At 41.2% G+C, this 17,375-nt stretch overlaps 1 protein-coding gene and 1 long non-coding RNA gene across 2 annotated transcripts in view; one reads left to right on the top strand and one right to left on the bottom strand.

Moving 5' to 3' along the window:
• Positions 1–17,375, top strand: part of dlc1 (DLC1 Rho GTPase activating protein) — a 72,398-nt gene that overhangs the window by 46,568 nt on the left and 8,455 nt on the right. The window contains exons 5-11 of the mRNA XM_088419208.1: positions 7,240–7,311; positions 8,529–8,610; positions 9,894–9,957; positions 11,770–13,424; positions 13,975–14,154; positions 15,939–16,098; positions 16,481–16,688. Of these exons, the coding sequence (XP_088275334.1) occupies positions 7,240–7,311; positions 8,529–8,610; positions 9,894–9,957; positions 11,770–13,424; positions 13,975–14,154; positions 15,939–16,098; positions 16,481–16,688 (2,421 nt within the window). The remainder of the gene's footprint in view (positions 1–7,239; positions 7,312–8,528; positions 8,611–9,893; positions 9,958–11,769; positions 13,425–13,974; positions 14,155–15,938; positions 16,099–16,480; positions 16,689–17,375) is intronic.
• LOC148421138 (uncharacterized) lies at positions 2,799–12,245 on the bottom strand. Its single transcript, XR_015866112.1, has 5 exons — positions 11,766–12,245; positions 10,386–10,511; positions 5,434–5,494; positions 5,207–5,328; positions 2,799–4,163 (listed from the first exon to the last, which is right to left on the bottom strand). It is a non-coding gene; the product is annotated as an uncharacterized LOC148421138 (long non-coding RNA).

Here is a 17,375-nt window from a genome sequence, read left to right as displayed (position 1 = left end):
CTATTTGACTCAATAGCCATAAATTGTGAGAAATGATGTGGCCCTTCACCACTTTCAGGTATTCACAGGGAATTTAAGGTATTCACACATTGAATAAGAAAATACCGTTTATTAGTATTTGACTAACATCTGCTATTTGTTAAGCCTACTACATATCCACTCATACATTTTCACACACACATCCCAGAGATACACTTGTGGGTTATTCCAAATAAAACACGTCAAAAGATGTAATATGCCATAATGCACATTAAGCCTAATGACAAAATTTTGGCCACACTTTGAAAAATTTTCATGATTCGTTTAAAAAACAATGACATTTTGGAGCCTGGCCATAAGAAGATCAATGAACACATAAAAAAAAAATCCTCAAAAAGAAAATGAAATAAAACATGTATTTCCATTTTTAAATGGGAAATGATAATCTGTAATAATATACAAACATGCGTTATATCCATTTGGCAGTAGTAAATCATTGGATGATGTGTATTTATGTTTCGGGATATTTAAACCACTGATTTTAGGAGTTCAGACAGATTGTACCCATGTGAAATATATCTTTACAAAATGATATTGTCAACCCTAACCCTTTGCTAGTTATATTACATAATAGTCCCTGTATTTAATTATTGACACTTTTAAAGGGATAGTGTGTAAGATTTAGACCGTTTTTCATTATGTACAGCAGCAGGTGCTGCAGGTGCTGTATTTACCATCGTACGTAGCTATAACAAACATGGCTGCCTTCGGAGAAGTGCCACCCCCCCACATAATACAATTTAATGATAACTAGACCTACGATTATATTTAAAACACACTGTTGGCCATTAAGAACTCATTCATTTGCCAGTTTTTGAAATTTACAATCATTTAATTTATTCATTTTTTAATGAAAAACGGTCTAAATCTTACACACTGTCCCTTTAAGACGTGGAACTATTTTTTAATAGAACTCCTTAGAATTATGTGGCAAGCACTGAAAGGCCAAAAAAATCCGGTGGGTAGATCCTTGCGTTTGACACATGTGATTTCGAGTTTTAAATGAACCTAACACACATGTTTTTTGGATGTGGGAGAAAGATGGAGAGAGGAAGAACACACCACAACCTCTCGAGTGTAGTAAATTTGCTATAGCCACGAGGGACGTGTACGGATCCCCACACTAACTTTTTTTTTTTTTTTAACTTGTGTACACATAAGTGATCCCATTCCTGTGCGCGCGCGTGTGTGTGTGTGTGTGTGTTCCCCGGGGCGCCTGTACTCGTGTTGTACGTGCGTCAAGCGCTTCCGAGGCTGACCTTCGAGCGCCTCTCTCGCTCTGATTATATGCAAAGCTAACCTCGCCGCCTCCCGGGAGATCTGCTTAACGATCACGCTGGGCGGCAGAAGCGCTTTAAGTCTTAGAGCAACTCGAAGTATTCGGAACTTGAAGACAGTGCGCCGTACTGCGTGAGGATGACAGTGAGCCCAGTTAGCGCATAGAAAATTCGGCTGGTTGTGAGCTGCTCCAAAAGCCACTTGGTCTTCCTCCCCATCAGGTGGAGCGCAACATCGGGGTGGGAGTGGGTGGAGCCACTGCACAGTTGGCCATTCCAAAAGCTTGAATCACTCTTCTCCGCCTTCACATTCCTGCCGTGGACTCTCCACGCAATCTGTCCTCCGTGTCCTCCGGGAGAAGTGTAAAATTGTGGACGTTGCCAAATCGAATGATAACCATGGATGTACTGTGTCCGGCATGGCTTAAAGGACTTTTGCGACGAATTGTATAGTTGGGCTTCTGTTTGGATTTATCATGAGGGCTTCGATGTAAGTGAGGACCCAAAAGTCGTCGCTTGTCGCTCACAGCCGGAGTCTTTTTTTGTTTTGTTTAATTTTTAATTTTTATGCTAAGAACAAGCTGATCATGATACTAACACGTAAGTAACACGTAAAGTTGTTTTTTTTTTTATCTATCTATCTATCTATCTATCTATCTATCTATCTATCTATCTATCTATCTATCTATCTATCTATCTATCTATCTATCTATCTATCTATCTATGACTATTTACAATTGTTTATTTGGTGATGATTTTAGGTAATTGTGCTATGACAACATTATTTGAATTCAAACGAAAATTTGATCCACTTAAAAAGTTTACTCCCCACAGATCAGAAAATCTCATTGAGAAATCCGTTTTGTTTTACCTGATTGATGGTTTACTGGTCAAGCTACCGCTATTAGTTTTTGTGTGTTTGTACAAATAAAATTACCACCCAATATCTATTTATACACACTTGGCCTTTTAAGAGGAGCATGAATGATCACAGTGTGATTCATGGTTGAGAGTTGAAACCTAACCATTAACTTCTGTAGTTTTCCTCACTCTTTCAGATACTATGTATAGGAACACTACTTATCAATTCATTTAATATCTAGTGAAGTTGCCTTGCCTTTTACCCTCAAAGGTAACCTTTTGCTAATGAGGGGAGAGGAGATGAGGCTGTATAAAATCCGCTTCTTGTCCGTGCTGACTGGCTTAACTTGATTTGTGTGCTTTGGCTCTTGAGACTGTTTTTAAGGCACATGGTCCCTTATCTGATCTCTGGGTCTAGATGCAAAACGCAGCAGGCTTTGGTTCAAACCACTGAGAGCAAGCTCCAACTCACTTGTAGACATCACGGCATCACAATGCAAATCCAAGGCATTGTTTATAATACTAACAATCAGTGTTCTAGCTGTTGAATATTTCACAAACTTGAAATCAGGTTTAGAGCTCTGTGTCTATACAATTTAACGACACTCCATGATCGCTCAAAGACAGAAAAAAAATGAAGGAAACCTGCTTCAACTCCTCTGCTTTGTGAGACAGGAAGCGAATGGAGGCCTTATCTGCAGGATTTCACATCCAGCTGGCGCAAGGCTCACATCCCGTGAGAAGACACACATGTGCATTAATATTGTCACCTCTTTTCTGTAGGAAGCGCCATTCTGGCCTCTGAAGTCAAATGAATCAAGTGGGTCCTGGTTAGGTGGGCTCCCATTTGGCTGTTGGAAGGCTTATCATGAGTTTGAATACGTGTGGCCACCTGATCACCGGCTTCAGCCCCTTTGCGCGAGCATAAATCTATCATCAAGGGAGCACAGTGTCCATTGGAGTTAACCACCAATGATCCATGCAGCTGTGCTTATATATGCTTGTGTTTTAAACTGAAAAGGGCCATCCTCTTAGTTTCTTTTCTTTTTTTTTTTTTTTGCATGTGTGGTTGTCGGGGCATCGCTTGAGGCAAGCCAGATGGTGAGAGTGCTGCCAGTGTCTCACTCGGCAAGCAGCAGCCATATTTTCTCATGGTGTACCAGCTGTCTCAGCCAAGGAATAATTTGATACCCAGTAGGATGAAAAAAAAAACATATTCCTTCAACTGTCTTTGCATTCCCTTGCAGTCAGTTTTTACACCCTGTCAATCATGGTCCCCTCACAGTCTATTCTTCAACATGTGTTACAAACAAGTGGCATACATTTCTCTTTCCATATCTTTCCCTCATAGCCATTCTTGGTGGGTAGAAATGTGTCTGGATAAGTAAAAGGTGTCATACTCCTTGAACTAGTATGCCAAGCGAAGTTTTCAGAAAGGTGAGACCAACTAATAGTATTTAAAAACAGCTTTCTTCTTTCTATTAGAACCACTGTATTCTATGTGAAGACAGTTTTGTGTGTTCGTGTCAAACAAAATTATGGCTTCATGTCCATGTAGGTCTCCTGGTTTAGCCTTTTTTAAATCAACCTCCCTGTCTAGACCCACTTAGCAACTCCTTCAAAAGTGCCTCTTAGTCTTGCAAGTTGATAAGAATCGCAGACTGCCTTTTGGGGTCGCGTTGCAGTTGGCGCTGCGAGGTCTACCAGTGATTAGGTTATTGCAGATAAGTCTCATGACAGTTGTAAGTCAAGCATTCTTTTCAATCTGCCAACTTCAAAGCATCAGCCATGGTGATAACTGTATTCAGGCTCTTGACCTCCAGTCCTCCGCGTCTGCAGCGAAGCCTTTGAGGTGGGAGGCAGCATCCTTTGTTTGCGGGCCGCTGAACAAAGTCCCACTGGATCTGAGCATTCCGAATTGGCCAAGCAAGACCCCGAGGCCTCCTGCAATGGAGGGAAACTCTGGCCGGCAATTGTGAGAATTTCCTGCCACAGGAAAAGAAGAGAAGAGAAGGGGTGAGCAGAGTTGAAATGAACCTAGGGAGAAGAGGCGTTGAGAGGGCCGAAAAGAAAAGCAAAGAAAAGACCGCAGTGGTTAATTTTAGAATTGGCCAAGAAGTAGCTGGGGAGCAGTTGTGATTCTAACTCACTGGTTATTCTGAAGAAATTTAGTGGGAAAATTCAGCCCAGATTGTAATGTAGTCCCTTAAAAAACCTGCATGGTTGTCATCACGCATGCACTGACAGTCACTTGTCATTCTTCTTTGCTACTTTTACCCGTTATAGTCAGTTTCCTTAGTTCTCTTGATGAACATCATATGTATATCTGAGTCCAGTAAGCCAACTGGATATATAACAGCTTAGACATAATGTGAAACAAATCATGGTCAATACAAATTCATGCTGAGGTGGAATTTAGGCAAAAAAGGATGTGGAAAATGTGTTTGTTATAATAGCAGAGTGATCTTTTTCAGTCAGGAAACGGCATGTTGTTGTCTTATGTTCCTCCTTGAGCTCCAAGGCTGAAGTCAGCTGGGTCAAACTGACACAGTGCCGACAAAGTACTTGTCAACTGACAAGTGTTATAGACCCTTAATCTTCCACATGTTCTTTCATTCCTCATACATGCTCAAAAAACAGTTGTCACTACTTATACAAGCTAAAAATGAAATGGAATTTGTTCTGAACGTGCAGCAAAGGAATTCTGTGGTTGATTTTTACCATAACTTTCCTATGATACGTAGTAATTTCCCTGCTGCTTTTGGCCTTGAGTCTGTAGTCTGGTCTGTGTGCGTTCTTGTGTTGTATTTCCATCACCTTGGCACATGTAATCAAACGCAAACTTGTTATCAAGGTGCGTAACGTTTCTATTTCTAACGGTAAAATGGTGCTGTAAAACATTTATGGCTTTACAGCTGCTGCAATCGTGAGTACGTTTGGTGCGTACGCACAATCCCAGAACCCATTGTTTGCCTTGGCTGCCTCCCCATCTATTATCTAGCCAGGAACAAACGAAGGCAGGGCCTTACAGACTGGTGGTCAGCGGCCACTGCAGCGCCACTCGGCTCTCTTCCTGAGAGGGAAGCAGGAAGGGGAAGTGAGGTCGTTCCCTGGCGTGGGCAAAGGAATTGGGACGGACAGTGCGGAAGACCTACACAAAATTAGAAAGAAAGAAATACATTAAAACATTGAAATAAACAAATTATAGAAAAACGGGAGCCTCCACTATTCTGTGGCGGGTACGTTTTGCTAATACTTTCGTGATCAAGTGAAGTCCATTGTTGCGATTCAGAATTCACCGAGCCCCTGTCCACTTCCTGTCACAAAACAAACAAGAGAAACATTTTTATTGTTAGTAAATGAAGGATGATCAATGACTACTTTTGTATGAATTTACTGTTGTGCTGTAGATTTGTGTGTTTGAGACACTTCAAAATCCACAGCAGTCAATTTGATCAGCATTAGACATATGGGATGGGTCATCTGATAGCCTCTCACTTAAGCCACTTATTGGATCTTATAATCTTTTCGGGGGGATTTGGGGGTTGAAACTTAACCGTGTGTTTGCATGTCTAATTTGCATTTTAATAGCTTTGCTGTGTTTACAGTGGTTTGTCTTTAAACATGAGGATGGTTCTTACAAACACACACACTCACACACAAAAATGTATGTGCCTACAGAGAGAAATACAAACGAAAAGGCAAGCATTCCAGTTTAGATATTTACACCTTGTACCCCAAAGAATGGCGGTCGACACAAACACGTGCTGACGTAGCCATCAACAAACGCTTTGTGACATATACAACTCATTTGTCAAATAAATTAAGTGTAAACCATACTTGTTAAGTTCTTTGGCACGTGTGTGCATGCTGGCGTCTGAGTTGTTGCTTCAGGTGCTGCCGGCCCCTGCTGAGGCGAATGGTAGACCCTGCGCCGATCGTGTCACACCTTGTTGTTAGTGGGTTAGTCTGCCGTCTAGGCTTGTTGTTGGTATGTAAATGTATATACGTATATGGTATAGACCAGAGGCTTTGCAGTGGCAGCAGCAGTTTTATGACATCCATATCTGTCAACCCTATTTTTCGTTAGTACATGTACAGCCGGTGGGTTTTTCACACGTAAAATTTCAGTTATGTCTATGTTGTCCCTGTCACTCAACTTGAGGAGTGAAATTGTTTTCTAACGTCGTTTTCCTTAATCGCAATGTTCTCCAATGTTTTTTTTCTGTCAAAGAATGAATCAATGCTTCAAAGGTTACCTTGTTTTCTGCTCCTAAGAGTAAATTCACATTTTTATCCATGTTGAGCCATGTTGTTTTTTTACGCCTTACTACAAGTTCATATAGGTAACTTTCAGTCCATACAGTCTCACTTTCATCTGAGATTTACCACCATCCCTTCCTGCCTTTGTAATGCTTATTTTGTTGACAAGTGTTTCTCATGGTTGTGCTACATTTGTTCTAGCTGTTGTAAAGTCAGCTCCTCTGGGCCCAGAGACAGGCCCCTGTCTGTCGACTGTCTACAAAAAGAAAACAAAACAAAAAAACACTTACTGGGAGAGATGTAGTCAATTGAGGCGATTTGACATATGTCATCTAAGTGACGTTGGCAGGTAATTGAGATGCTTGCTGCTGTATTTTGGAGTGGACATTATCCACTCTTGTATATTGTTCAGCTCAAATGTGAGTTGAAAGTATACTTCATCTCAGGTGATTTAAGGTTAGAGATGTTAATTGGTTGTACTGCATATTGTTTCACTCATGGTCCAGACCCAGTTCACCGTTGAAAGCCCCCAATGATGTCCAATCCATCATTAGAGGATCATTGGAACATTGCCAGTTGGCTTCAATTTAGCACTAAGTCAAGTCTAGCTATATGAAACTATGTGCCATCAAATTGTATTGTATGATGATTTATTTGGATGATACAATTGTTTTCACATGCTTTGCAACTCTCATTTCATGTATTCATCTATTATTTGCATGTTATAAATCCTTAATTCTATGTGTTGTATCACTCAATCTGACAAGCCTCTGTGTTTTGTTTTGTTTTTCTTCTGTAGAGATTGAAGCCAAAGAAGCCTGTACCTGGCTACGAGCAGCAGGCTTCCCGCAATATGCCCAGCTTTATGAAGGTCAGCATCCCCTACTCATGTTACATAGAGTGAAGTTGCAATAGTGCGAAGTCTGGAAAGATTATTTTTTTAGTAACACAAGAGCAACTTTAAGTATTTCTGATTATCATTGCTCAAGAACTGGTCAAATTGTATTATATTTGGTTGATATCAAAGGGAGTGCACAGTTGGTTTTGTTTGACATGCTTGACACTTGACCGAATGGTGAGAGGGCAATCTCTGGTCTTATGTAATTTTACTCTTTCGGGAATCATGCACAGTTGTGTGCATTTTGGTGCACACCTCCCATAGGAACAACATTCCTGATGAATGACGGGTTGTACCACCAGTGTTAAACTATTTCGGTACCAGCACAGCCAAATGTATGTGTTCCAAAATTAACCTAACTTGCACTATGTATTAAATGTTAAAAGTCTTACCCTTATTTATGTGCTATAGTATGACATTCCATAGACCTTAGACCACCCTTATGTCACTGCAAAACAAAGCAATTTTTGTCAGCAGCTCACAGTTCATTCCCACTTAACCGTGATAAGTTTTTTTTTTGTTTGTGAATAGGTGATGCAACTATTTTCATACACCTGACAAACGGAAAACCACCAATCCATCCAAAAATGATCATTTTTTCCTTCTCTTGTATCTGTAGTACAATCTCTATTGTCAGCACTGTCAAGATTATTGCCCCACTAAAGATAAGCAAACTGATAAACCTGTGTCAGTACAAAAAGTTGAAAGTGCTGGTATTCCCTCAGTAGTATTTTCTTATCATCATTCCCCTAAGGGTTTGTGTGCAAGATTCCCTTTTGGGGTTGGGCTTTGACATTCCAAAAAGTGTTTGAATGTAAGCCCAATGGTTTGTTCTAATGTACATGTTGTGTCATTGTCTCAAAGTTAGACCTATATGCACTTATTTGCACAGTGATTTGTTCTTAATGAGATTGACTCAAGAGCAGAATGTATTAGGAGGAAGTCAGAGCTCCAAGCTGCAATGGAGTACCTATTGTCATTCTTCAATCAATCCCTCAATGCTCCACATCCCCCCTGCTTGCTGCCTCTGAAAGCTGCAGCTGGGTTTGTTTGGTCGGATAAGATGCCACTTCCTCTTTTACCTTTTCATGCCGGATGTATGGGGGAGATGGTGGGACGGAAAACCTCGGTGGGTGTTGGAGTGGGTGTTGTTGAGTTTGATTTGAACACATTGACCTCTTTCCCTTCAGATGCCCAGTTTCCCATTGACATCTCCTCAGTCACCAGGGACCATGACTTCCTTGATCGAGATTCCATTGAGGCTCTCTGCAGGTGAGTGTCGTGCCGATACTGATTCTTTTTGTCTCTGATGCGGTGGGATCCTTTTCTCTTGCTTGTACTGCCTCTTTTCTGTACTTACTGTACCCAAAACAATACATTTTTTTAGGTAGATATTAGGTAAAAAAAAAAAGTCATAATAATAAGATTCCCACTGTAATTGGCCAGTTGATTTAAAAAGAATATGACGTTTGAAATACCCCCCTTTGAAATGCATTTCATTTAGAGCAAATGACTGTGTTGTACATGTTTTTTTTTTTGCTTTATTTTTTTTGCTATTCACAGACTAGCCTGGTCCCTATTCTCTAACAATACAGGAATTAGCTATATTTATGTAACAATTTTCTTTAATATTGCTTGAAATACATGTTTGGCCGATTGTCTGATTATTCAGTCTGGCCCTAATCGCATTCTTTTTTTTCCACACCAATTAACTACATTATAAACATAAAGTGAATAGATGTTTAGTTACACAGAGGTTACTATACATTTATGTGGTTTTCACAGTCATAACAGCTCTCTAAGAAACACTACGAGTATATTTTGGCTCACACTGAGTTTGACACACCTGTTTTAGAAGAAAAGTACGGGAACCACGAGTTACTTTGTTTTTTACGTTCTTGGAAATGTTCTTCAAGTAACTAAGCCAAAACACGCATAGAAAATTGATTCAGCTTACAAAAGAATGTTTTGTGCCAATTAATGTAAAAAATTAACAAGAGTCAAACAGTATTATTGTGTCAATGCTGTATTCATTAGCTTAAGAGTTGAAGGAGGTTAATGGCCTTTTAACGAAGCTGGGTTTATCGAATTCCAGTTTTCAGTAATAAAGCACAGCAGGTGTTCCGTCTTACATCTGGAAGCTATCATATCAATGTCTGCTCGCTCAGCTGCTGCCACTCCTCCTCCTTCTGCCAAACCTTTCCACAGTTTTCATCCCTTCATCTCCTCATTGTTACGTGATCTCCCCTAAAAGCTCTCCAGAGGGACCCCGCCACTCTCACTCCCCTTCACCAGGTGGCTGGGGGATAAGCTTTCTGTCCCCTCCCCAAGATTTCGTAGCCACTTCAGCAGATTACATTCTCTCCCTTTTGCTGTCTCCCTCTCAATCGCTTCAGTCCTCATGTGGGGATTATCCTTCAGCAGTTCATTAGGCAGCTTGAGAGCAGACTGGCCTCTATCATAGTGCTCATATTCCTTTTTTTTCTAGTCTATATCCTGTGTGTTTTGAGGTCAATTTTAAATATAATCTATTGCATCCTTGTGTTTTCTTGCAGGAGGCTCAAAACCCTCAACAAGTGTGCTCTAATGAGACTGGAGATATCGCCACAAAGAAAAAGGGTGGGTCTAAAGGGCACATGCACATGTATGATTGCTCAATCTATGCAACCATGTTTGCTTTTCATCACCTCAACATTTAGTCTGTGCCTGGCTCCAGAAGAAAGCTGTGTTTTCGCTTATCATATTCAGTAAACTCCAACCTATTTAAGTTCAAATCAAGGGAACCACCGGGGCCCTAAAGGAATGGAGAAAAAACTTAAATCAAGATGTGTTAAATTGCCTTTCAAAAGAGGATCATATATCCACTTCAGAGAATATAACAAGTTTCTCTGTGTTTCAAGTAATGTCGAAGATAACATAGATGGCCACTTTGAGACAAAAATTGCTGTCTTTCAGGCAAATCAACTTAAATTGGTCCCAAGTGCTACACAGTAACACCCTTGTCTTGTGTGTGGTGCTATTCATTGGGATGACCCTCTGTGTGTCACCTTTCATTTCGGAGTTGGCCAGTCAAAGAGGTCATTTGCCTTGCAAGTGGGATGACAACCAGGTCCTTATGAAGCGTAGGAATGCATTGATCACCCCCGTGCCGCTCTCGAATTCTTGTCTTTGTCCTGTGTTGTGTTAAAAGAATAGTAGAATCATCTTTCGTTGTCATGTGAATACACAGATAAAATTTGACCCTTCACAGTAGTGACACTTCACATTGAGAAACAAGCGAGTTTTTTGGGGTAATCGTGTCTTGCTCAGAGACACCACAGCCACAAGTCCGGGAGGAATTAATAGGTTTTCATTCTGCACAGTTATGATGGTAATATTCAGCAATGCAAAGAATGCTTTGATGGATTGATGATAAGATATCTGCAGATTGTTGACAAATGTTTGAAAGTGCATTCGCCCTATCAGCTGATGTCTTTTATCTCACATTCCAACCTACATAACATCAGAAACAAGCCACTGTGGAATGTGTTAAAAAATCGGCAAAGCCCTCCACCTTAAACCATTTATGTTGATTAACCATGATTGGAAAAGTTTCATACTGATTTATTTACACCATTGTGACTTTCAATAAACATTGCTACAGAAATCCCTTTTAACTTTTTATCTTTGCATCTCACTTGTAACTGCTTGTTTTCAAGCTTGCTATCTTTTCAAAAGGGTTATGGTCTTATAGGTTAGAAGTCAATTGAGTTACTGTTTCACTGTATTTAATGCCCACGGAGAGGTGGGGGGAGGTCACCAGTGGAACCTGTGAGAACACACTGTAATTGTAGAATGACACAAGCTCAGGGTGGTTGTCTGACAGTTAAAATATCTACAGACCGGATAAAAACTCAAGGGGAAATGACCTGAGTCTGTCTGGCGGAATTGTGATCTATAGGGGTCATAATGGAATTTGCTGAAATCACTCCAGGGCCTGAGATTAATTACGTAAGATGGGGGGGTGTCCATTTAGGGAAGATGCATGTGTAGTAAATGTGGCTCCTTTATTCTCTGGTATTCAAACACCTCGTCTGAAATCTGGAAGTGTTTTCTGGTTAACATGAATGAAATGCCTTAAAGTTATGCACCAAATGATCAAAGTACTTGGTTTTCTTGAGATTTATGAAAATGTTGCCACATTTAGTTGCTAGTATAAGTATACTTCTTAAATGTTAACTTTATGAAAGAGGGATATATATATATATATATATATATATATATATATATATATATATATATATATATATATATATATATATATATATATATATATAAATATATATACAGTTATATTTACAGTTTTTTATTTATATTTATCGTATTTAATAAATATCCCTAAATATATTTAGATCATATTTTTAACTTTTTTTTGTGCCCTTTCTTACCTAGAGTGAAGACTCTGATGAAGATGAGCCCTGTGCCATCAGCGGCCGCTGGACCTTTCAGAGAGACAGCAAGCGTTGGTCCAGGATGGAGGAGTTGGAGGTTTTCTCTTCTTTGTGCTCAGATGGCGCACACTCAGTTTCAGCTAAAGACCAAGTATCCAAAAAGTCAAAGTTGGCCCTATGCGAGGGAAACAGTTCAGAGAGTGTGCTGACTGATCTCAGTGAGCAGCCTGAAGTGGGCTCCATCCATAGCAGCGGTAGCGGTGGAAGAGCAGAGAAGTGTTGCGACGCTACCCTTCATTTACCAAACGAATCCATTCCTGTTGAAGCCACACGTGCCAGCTCCGTAGCCAGCATGTGTTCATCATCAGGCACAGGCGGGTCAGTGTGCGCTAATGAGGACTCTTTGTCTGACGGGCTGCCTCCATCACCCTTGGAACTCGAACAGTTCACTTTCGATCTGAAAATGGGAGAACTTGGAGGAAGTTTAGACCGTGGCGGCGGCAGTGGTAAAAGCACACGGTCTCGAGCCAAAAGCTTCCTCAAAAGGATGGAGAGTCTACGTCTTCGCACTGGCACCACATCCAAGAGAAAGAAGAAAGGGAGCATCGCTGGAGGGAAGATAGAGATCAGCGGCCCTGTCATCAAAGAGGGTCTCGATGATGACAAGTTGCGGAGACTCAACTGCGTGGATATCCCAAGCCTCAACCTCAACCAGAATCTGAATCACCAACACCTTCCAACTCAGACTATGACACTTAACAGAAATCGTTCTGTATCCTACTCAACTCAGACTAGCAATGGTAGCACTGGAAGCACTGGGAGCAGCCAATCGGAAGCCAGCAGTGGCAGTGCGGTGAGCACACCGAGTCCAGTGACCCGCGCAAGGAGCCACAGCACCGCGGCAGGCTCCGGTAAAAGAGGGGGGATGTACTTGGAGGGATTTGATCCCTTCAGCATTCTACAGCAAACATCCGATCAGCAACCACCACCAACACCCAAATCGGCCCCACCTGTCCCATGCCAAGCAAATGTTGATATGAGCATTGACGAGCAGAACCGAAGAAACAATCACAGAATTCAGGAGAATGGCAGACCAGCAGAAGAAGAAGAAGACGATGAAGGCAGGATTTTTTTCTATTTACCAGAGGGTCACAAGCCAGGCACTTTCCCCAAAGCTCTGCAAGACGGGAGTTTACGTAATAACAATGGAAATGAGAATGGGAACTCTGTGATCCTGAGAGGACGTCAAAATAGACGCCTGCGTCGAGTCTCTTCCGGCTCTGTGGACAGCCGCCTTAGTTTTTATGACAATGTCCCATACATAGAGCGAGACGAGGCTGCGGAGGGGGATGAGCGAAAATTGGAGGAAGTGCTCCAACATGTGAGTGGCCTGCAGCGTTTTGTCAACGCCTGGTCCGAAGCTGTGGCGGCCGGTGAGGAGGAAGATGAAGAAGATGAGGAGGAGGAGGAAGGAGATTCAGATTCAGCCTTGGACTCGGCCTCGCCGTGCCCATCATCCCCTCTGCAAAACCATCTAGAAGAGACTGAGAATGGAAGTGACCAAGACAGTACAGGAAACCCATTGGGGGAGGGTGAGGAAGGGCTGAGGGAGAGAAGGGACTCTGGTGTTGGGGCATCACTAACAAGAACCAGCAGGTCAGTCAACAACCTAGAATGTGTCTTGCAATTTATATTTTCTATACAACGAATACAATACACAAAACACGGTGTAGTTTCTGATTTTTTTTAGACCTACAAATCTGTGAATCTGTTTTTCAAACATTGTCATCCTTGTATATGAATGGAAAAGGAAGCCAGGTTCTAACAGACGTACAAAGTCCATCATCAAGAGTTTTGTATAGCCGGTGACAGCAATGAACAAACAGAAGTCACGTTTCAACTGCTTCCCTTATCTAATTCTTTGGAATTCTGCTTGGGCACCATGGGGACTGTTGCCGCTTTTCTAGGAATCTATCATCACCCTTACATTTGGTGACGGGGTTTTATGACAAATCTCTTGATTGATATCTGAAGAAATCCCTGTAATCCTTAAACTCTTGCTTGATAATACTGTAAGTGTGTATATATGTGTGGCTATAGTTTATGGTCTTAATTTGCATGCAAAAAATAGCACAGCTGCTTTTTTGGTTCCAGCCAACTTTCTTCTTAATATATGCCCTTGCCCATTTTTTCCCCCGTGCTGTAGGCCACAGAAACTCCGCTGGTTGAGCTTCCATAACTCCCATCGGCCCAGTTTGGCCTCTGCCCAACTCCAGATTAGCTGCCAGTCTGTACTGCAGATGAATCTTCTTCAGAAGCTCTCGCTGCTACAGCTCACCGCCCTGCTGGAGAGGCACACCCCAACAAACAAACATGGCTTTAGCTGGTGAGTTGACTGGATTACTATCACACGAAGAGAAGCTCTTGTTTATTGAAGTGATGTTGTGTGAAGACAGGTACGTTATGAAAACTGCAGTCCGGGTCTCAATCAGTGCTTTCGTCTCCAAACCCCGTCTCAGTTTCGTCTATCTGCAGGTCATTGTGTAGAGTGGTGACGGTTCTCGCCAGAGGTTAGGTTTCACATTCTTTTCCCAGACGCGTAATTGCTGGGAAGGGGCTTACATTGTCTTTTACTCGAAGGGGCAATCATTGTAGTTCACACGCATGGCGTTACAAGAGCTGGAGGGCTGGAAAGATCTGTCCTGAACAATTATCCTCCACCTTTCTATCTCAGTCACCTTCATTCATTCTACTCACAATTTTCCAAAAGTATACCGTCCATTTTCTTTAGTTATCGGCATGTAGTTTGTTTTCTTCCAACTTATATGTATTCATGTGACTTACTGGTACACCAAAATTGTAGAGGGAAATCCACAGGCTTTATATATTTATTGTATTGTATTGTATAGGACAAAAAACTGAAATATGACAAGTGCATGAAAATAATCTATATTTACTTCAGTTGCAAAGACAAGTATAGCTCTACAAACAATGCTATACATTGTTTTCTGAATAAAGCAGGCATAGAGAAGAGTTAGAAAATAGAGTCAAAATTCATGTGTTTTTCTGCATTTATTTTTTTTCTTTAGCTTGAGGTCATTTTTGAGGACAGGAATAGAACTTCTGGGCTCTGCTCAAAAACAGAGGCCACTTGTTGGCAGCTGGAGCCCTCCACATATTCAGAATTCCAAGTCGGGATCATGATTTGCTCCCTTTGCTATGTCCTCTCAAAATGCGGTTTCTCTGAATAAGTTTAAGTCTTCAGGATGTCGGCACTGACAAAGATGAGGTTGTTCAGAATCACGTCCAGCATTGCTATCTTAAACACCCTGACACCATTGCTGGAAAGATGCACTGTCATAAATCAGATGATACATTTCAGTGCTGGTGTGAAATGCGAGTACATGGGGGCTCAACAAATACAGTAGGTACAAACAGTGTGAAATGATGGAATCCTCCCCTTTTGTCACAGCACACTACATCCTACCATGATTCCAAAAGCTAATGTCCTACTCCAAGCCCTCCTTGCCATGTTTATCCTCTCCTCTTGTAAACCCAGTGACAGGATTATGCAGCCTCTGTACTTGCACATAAAATACTCTCACGTGCTCTTTGGAAGCAGAAGTGTTATGTGTTTTCACATAGAGGTACAGAGGTTTTCATTAAATGTAAAAAATGGATAACCACGTCAGAGAATTTGACTAAAGTCCGCCTTAATCTATTGTGGAATCGGATTTATTATGATCTCAGAATTTTTTTGATTTGAAGGATAAATGATTTAGATTTTGAATCACAACTGAATGATTGGAGTGAATATTCAGCTTTAACACTTGTCATTATCTGATCTGATGTAAGTAACGATGAGAATGCTAATGTTGAAGTCAACTATGAATCTGTTTTGCATTTCCTTCTTCCCCTCTCAACATCTCAACATCACATTTTTGTGGCACATCACAAAAATAAAGAGCTTATTAGACAAAGAAAAAGAATAAAACGTAATAAGGTGACATGTTCCTTAGTCATTGTGTCCAGATCTGGGGCTTGTTTTGGTTGAATTCCACCTCATGAGCTTCTGACGCCAGAGGTTCCACTTTACTCTTGACAAGTCAACATACAACTGGAGCAGTTATTAGATAGATATTAGATATTGACTGTTTTTTGGTGTTGCAGGGCTGTTCCAAAGTTTATGAAGCGAATGAAGGTGCGCGACTACAAAGGCAGGAATGTGTTTGGTGTTCCGCTGCTAGTCATCGTCCAGCGAACTGGTCAGCCCCTCCCTCAAGGCATCCAGCAAGCTATGCGCTACTTGCGAAACCAGTGCTTAGACCAGGTAGGGTGTCACACATGTGCTCCATCCAAAATAAATGTATGGAGTGTTTCAAATGTCTCCTTGTGAATATCTTTTTTTAAAGTTTATAAAGTCCATTTCAAACATTGTTTTGTTTGCTGATGTGTTCCATCAGCCAGCAAATTCATTGTAGCTTGAATTGAATAGTTAACACAGCTTTGTGTGACAAAATAAGGTTGGCAGTACACTTGAGATTTGTGGGATTTGTAAGAATTTGTATTATCCAACCATTGTTTTCCTTTGTTACCCAAATTAGTGTGGATGCTCAATATCAAGACTAATGTAACAATTAGGCTTCAAAAGCTTGGTTGCACATTCCATATGGATGCATGACATAACTTTTTCTTTACCCTTCTCTCTACAGGTTGGTCTTTTCAGAAAGTCGGGAGTAAAGTCACGTATTCAGGCTCTGCGTCAGATGAATGAGACCAGCGGGGCTGAAGGGGGCGGGGTCACCTATGAGGGCCAGTCTGCCTATGATGTTGCAGACATGCTCAAACAGTACTTCAGAGATTTGCCCGAACCACTGCTCACCAGCAAACTATCTGAGACATTTCTTCAAATCTATCAGTGTAAGAATACACACACTTGCATGTGTTTGTAGGGGGTGTTATATTACTTTATATTGAGGACATTCAACTCAAAGTTTTTCTGCATACTACACCGAAAACCAGATCACATACATGTACTCATGCAAGAAGATATGTCAGAGGTGCGCACACCAGAGGCCGACAGGAATCCCTCAGGATGAGTGTCAACTTTACCTTTAATCATGGTTTTGGGTCGGTACAAGAACAAACGATGGCAGGAGCGGAGGGGAATGGGATTATACAGTAGGAATAAAGAAAAACATATGCACCCATTTGTAGTTTTCCCAGAAAACTAGGAAGTGGACGTTTTTTCTGAATGAGAGCAGGACTGGATTGGAATCGTTTTCAGGACTGGATTTTTTTTTTTTTTAATGAGAGTGGAGTAAAATTGGACAATCTACTTGTGTGTCATGCTCTAGTACACACACAATGCACCTTTACCTGAGGCATGTGGTTGGTGCTGCTCAAGTGCACCTCGATAATAGTCTGGCAGCAAACAGCCAAGTCCTTACAAATGAGTTCTGCTACCCCATGTATTCTCTTTTTTTTTTTTTCCTAAGACTGCGGGTCAAGAATTTAAACATTGAAAAAACAAACAAACAAGGCGAGTACAGGAAATACCTATGGGATGAATTGGTTCATGGTCTTTTCACCCATGAATCCTTGTTA

The sequence above is a fragment of the Hippichthys cyanospilos genome, chromosome 7, assembly GCF_059441005.1.
Source record: "Hippichthys cyanospilos isolate Australia breed blue-spotted pipefish chromosome 7, RoL_Hcya_1.0, whole genome shotgun sequence".
In the NCBI taxonomy this organism is placed as follows: domain Eukaryota; kingdom Metazoa; phylum Chordata; class Actinopteri; order Syngnathiformes; family Syngnathidae; genus Hippichthys; species Hippichthys cyanospilos.
Note: the sequence above shows the minus strand (reverse complement) of the source record. Positions and strands in the feature narration are given on the sequence as shown.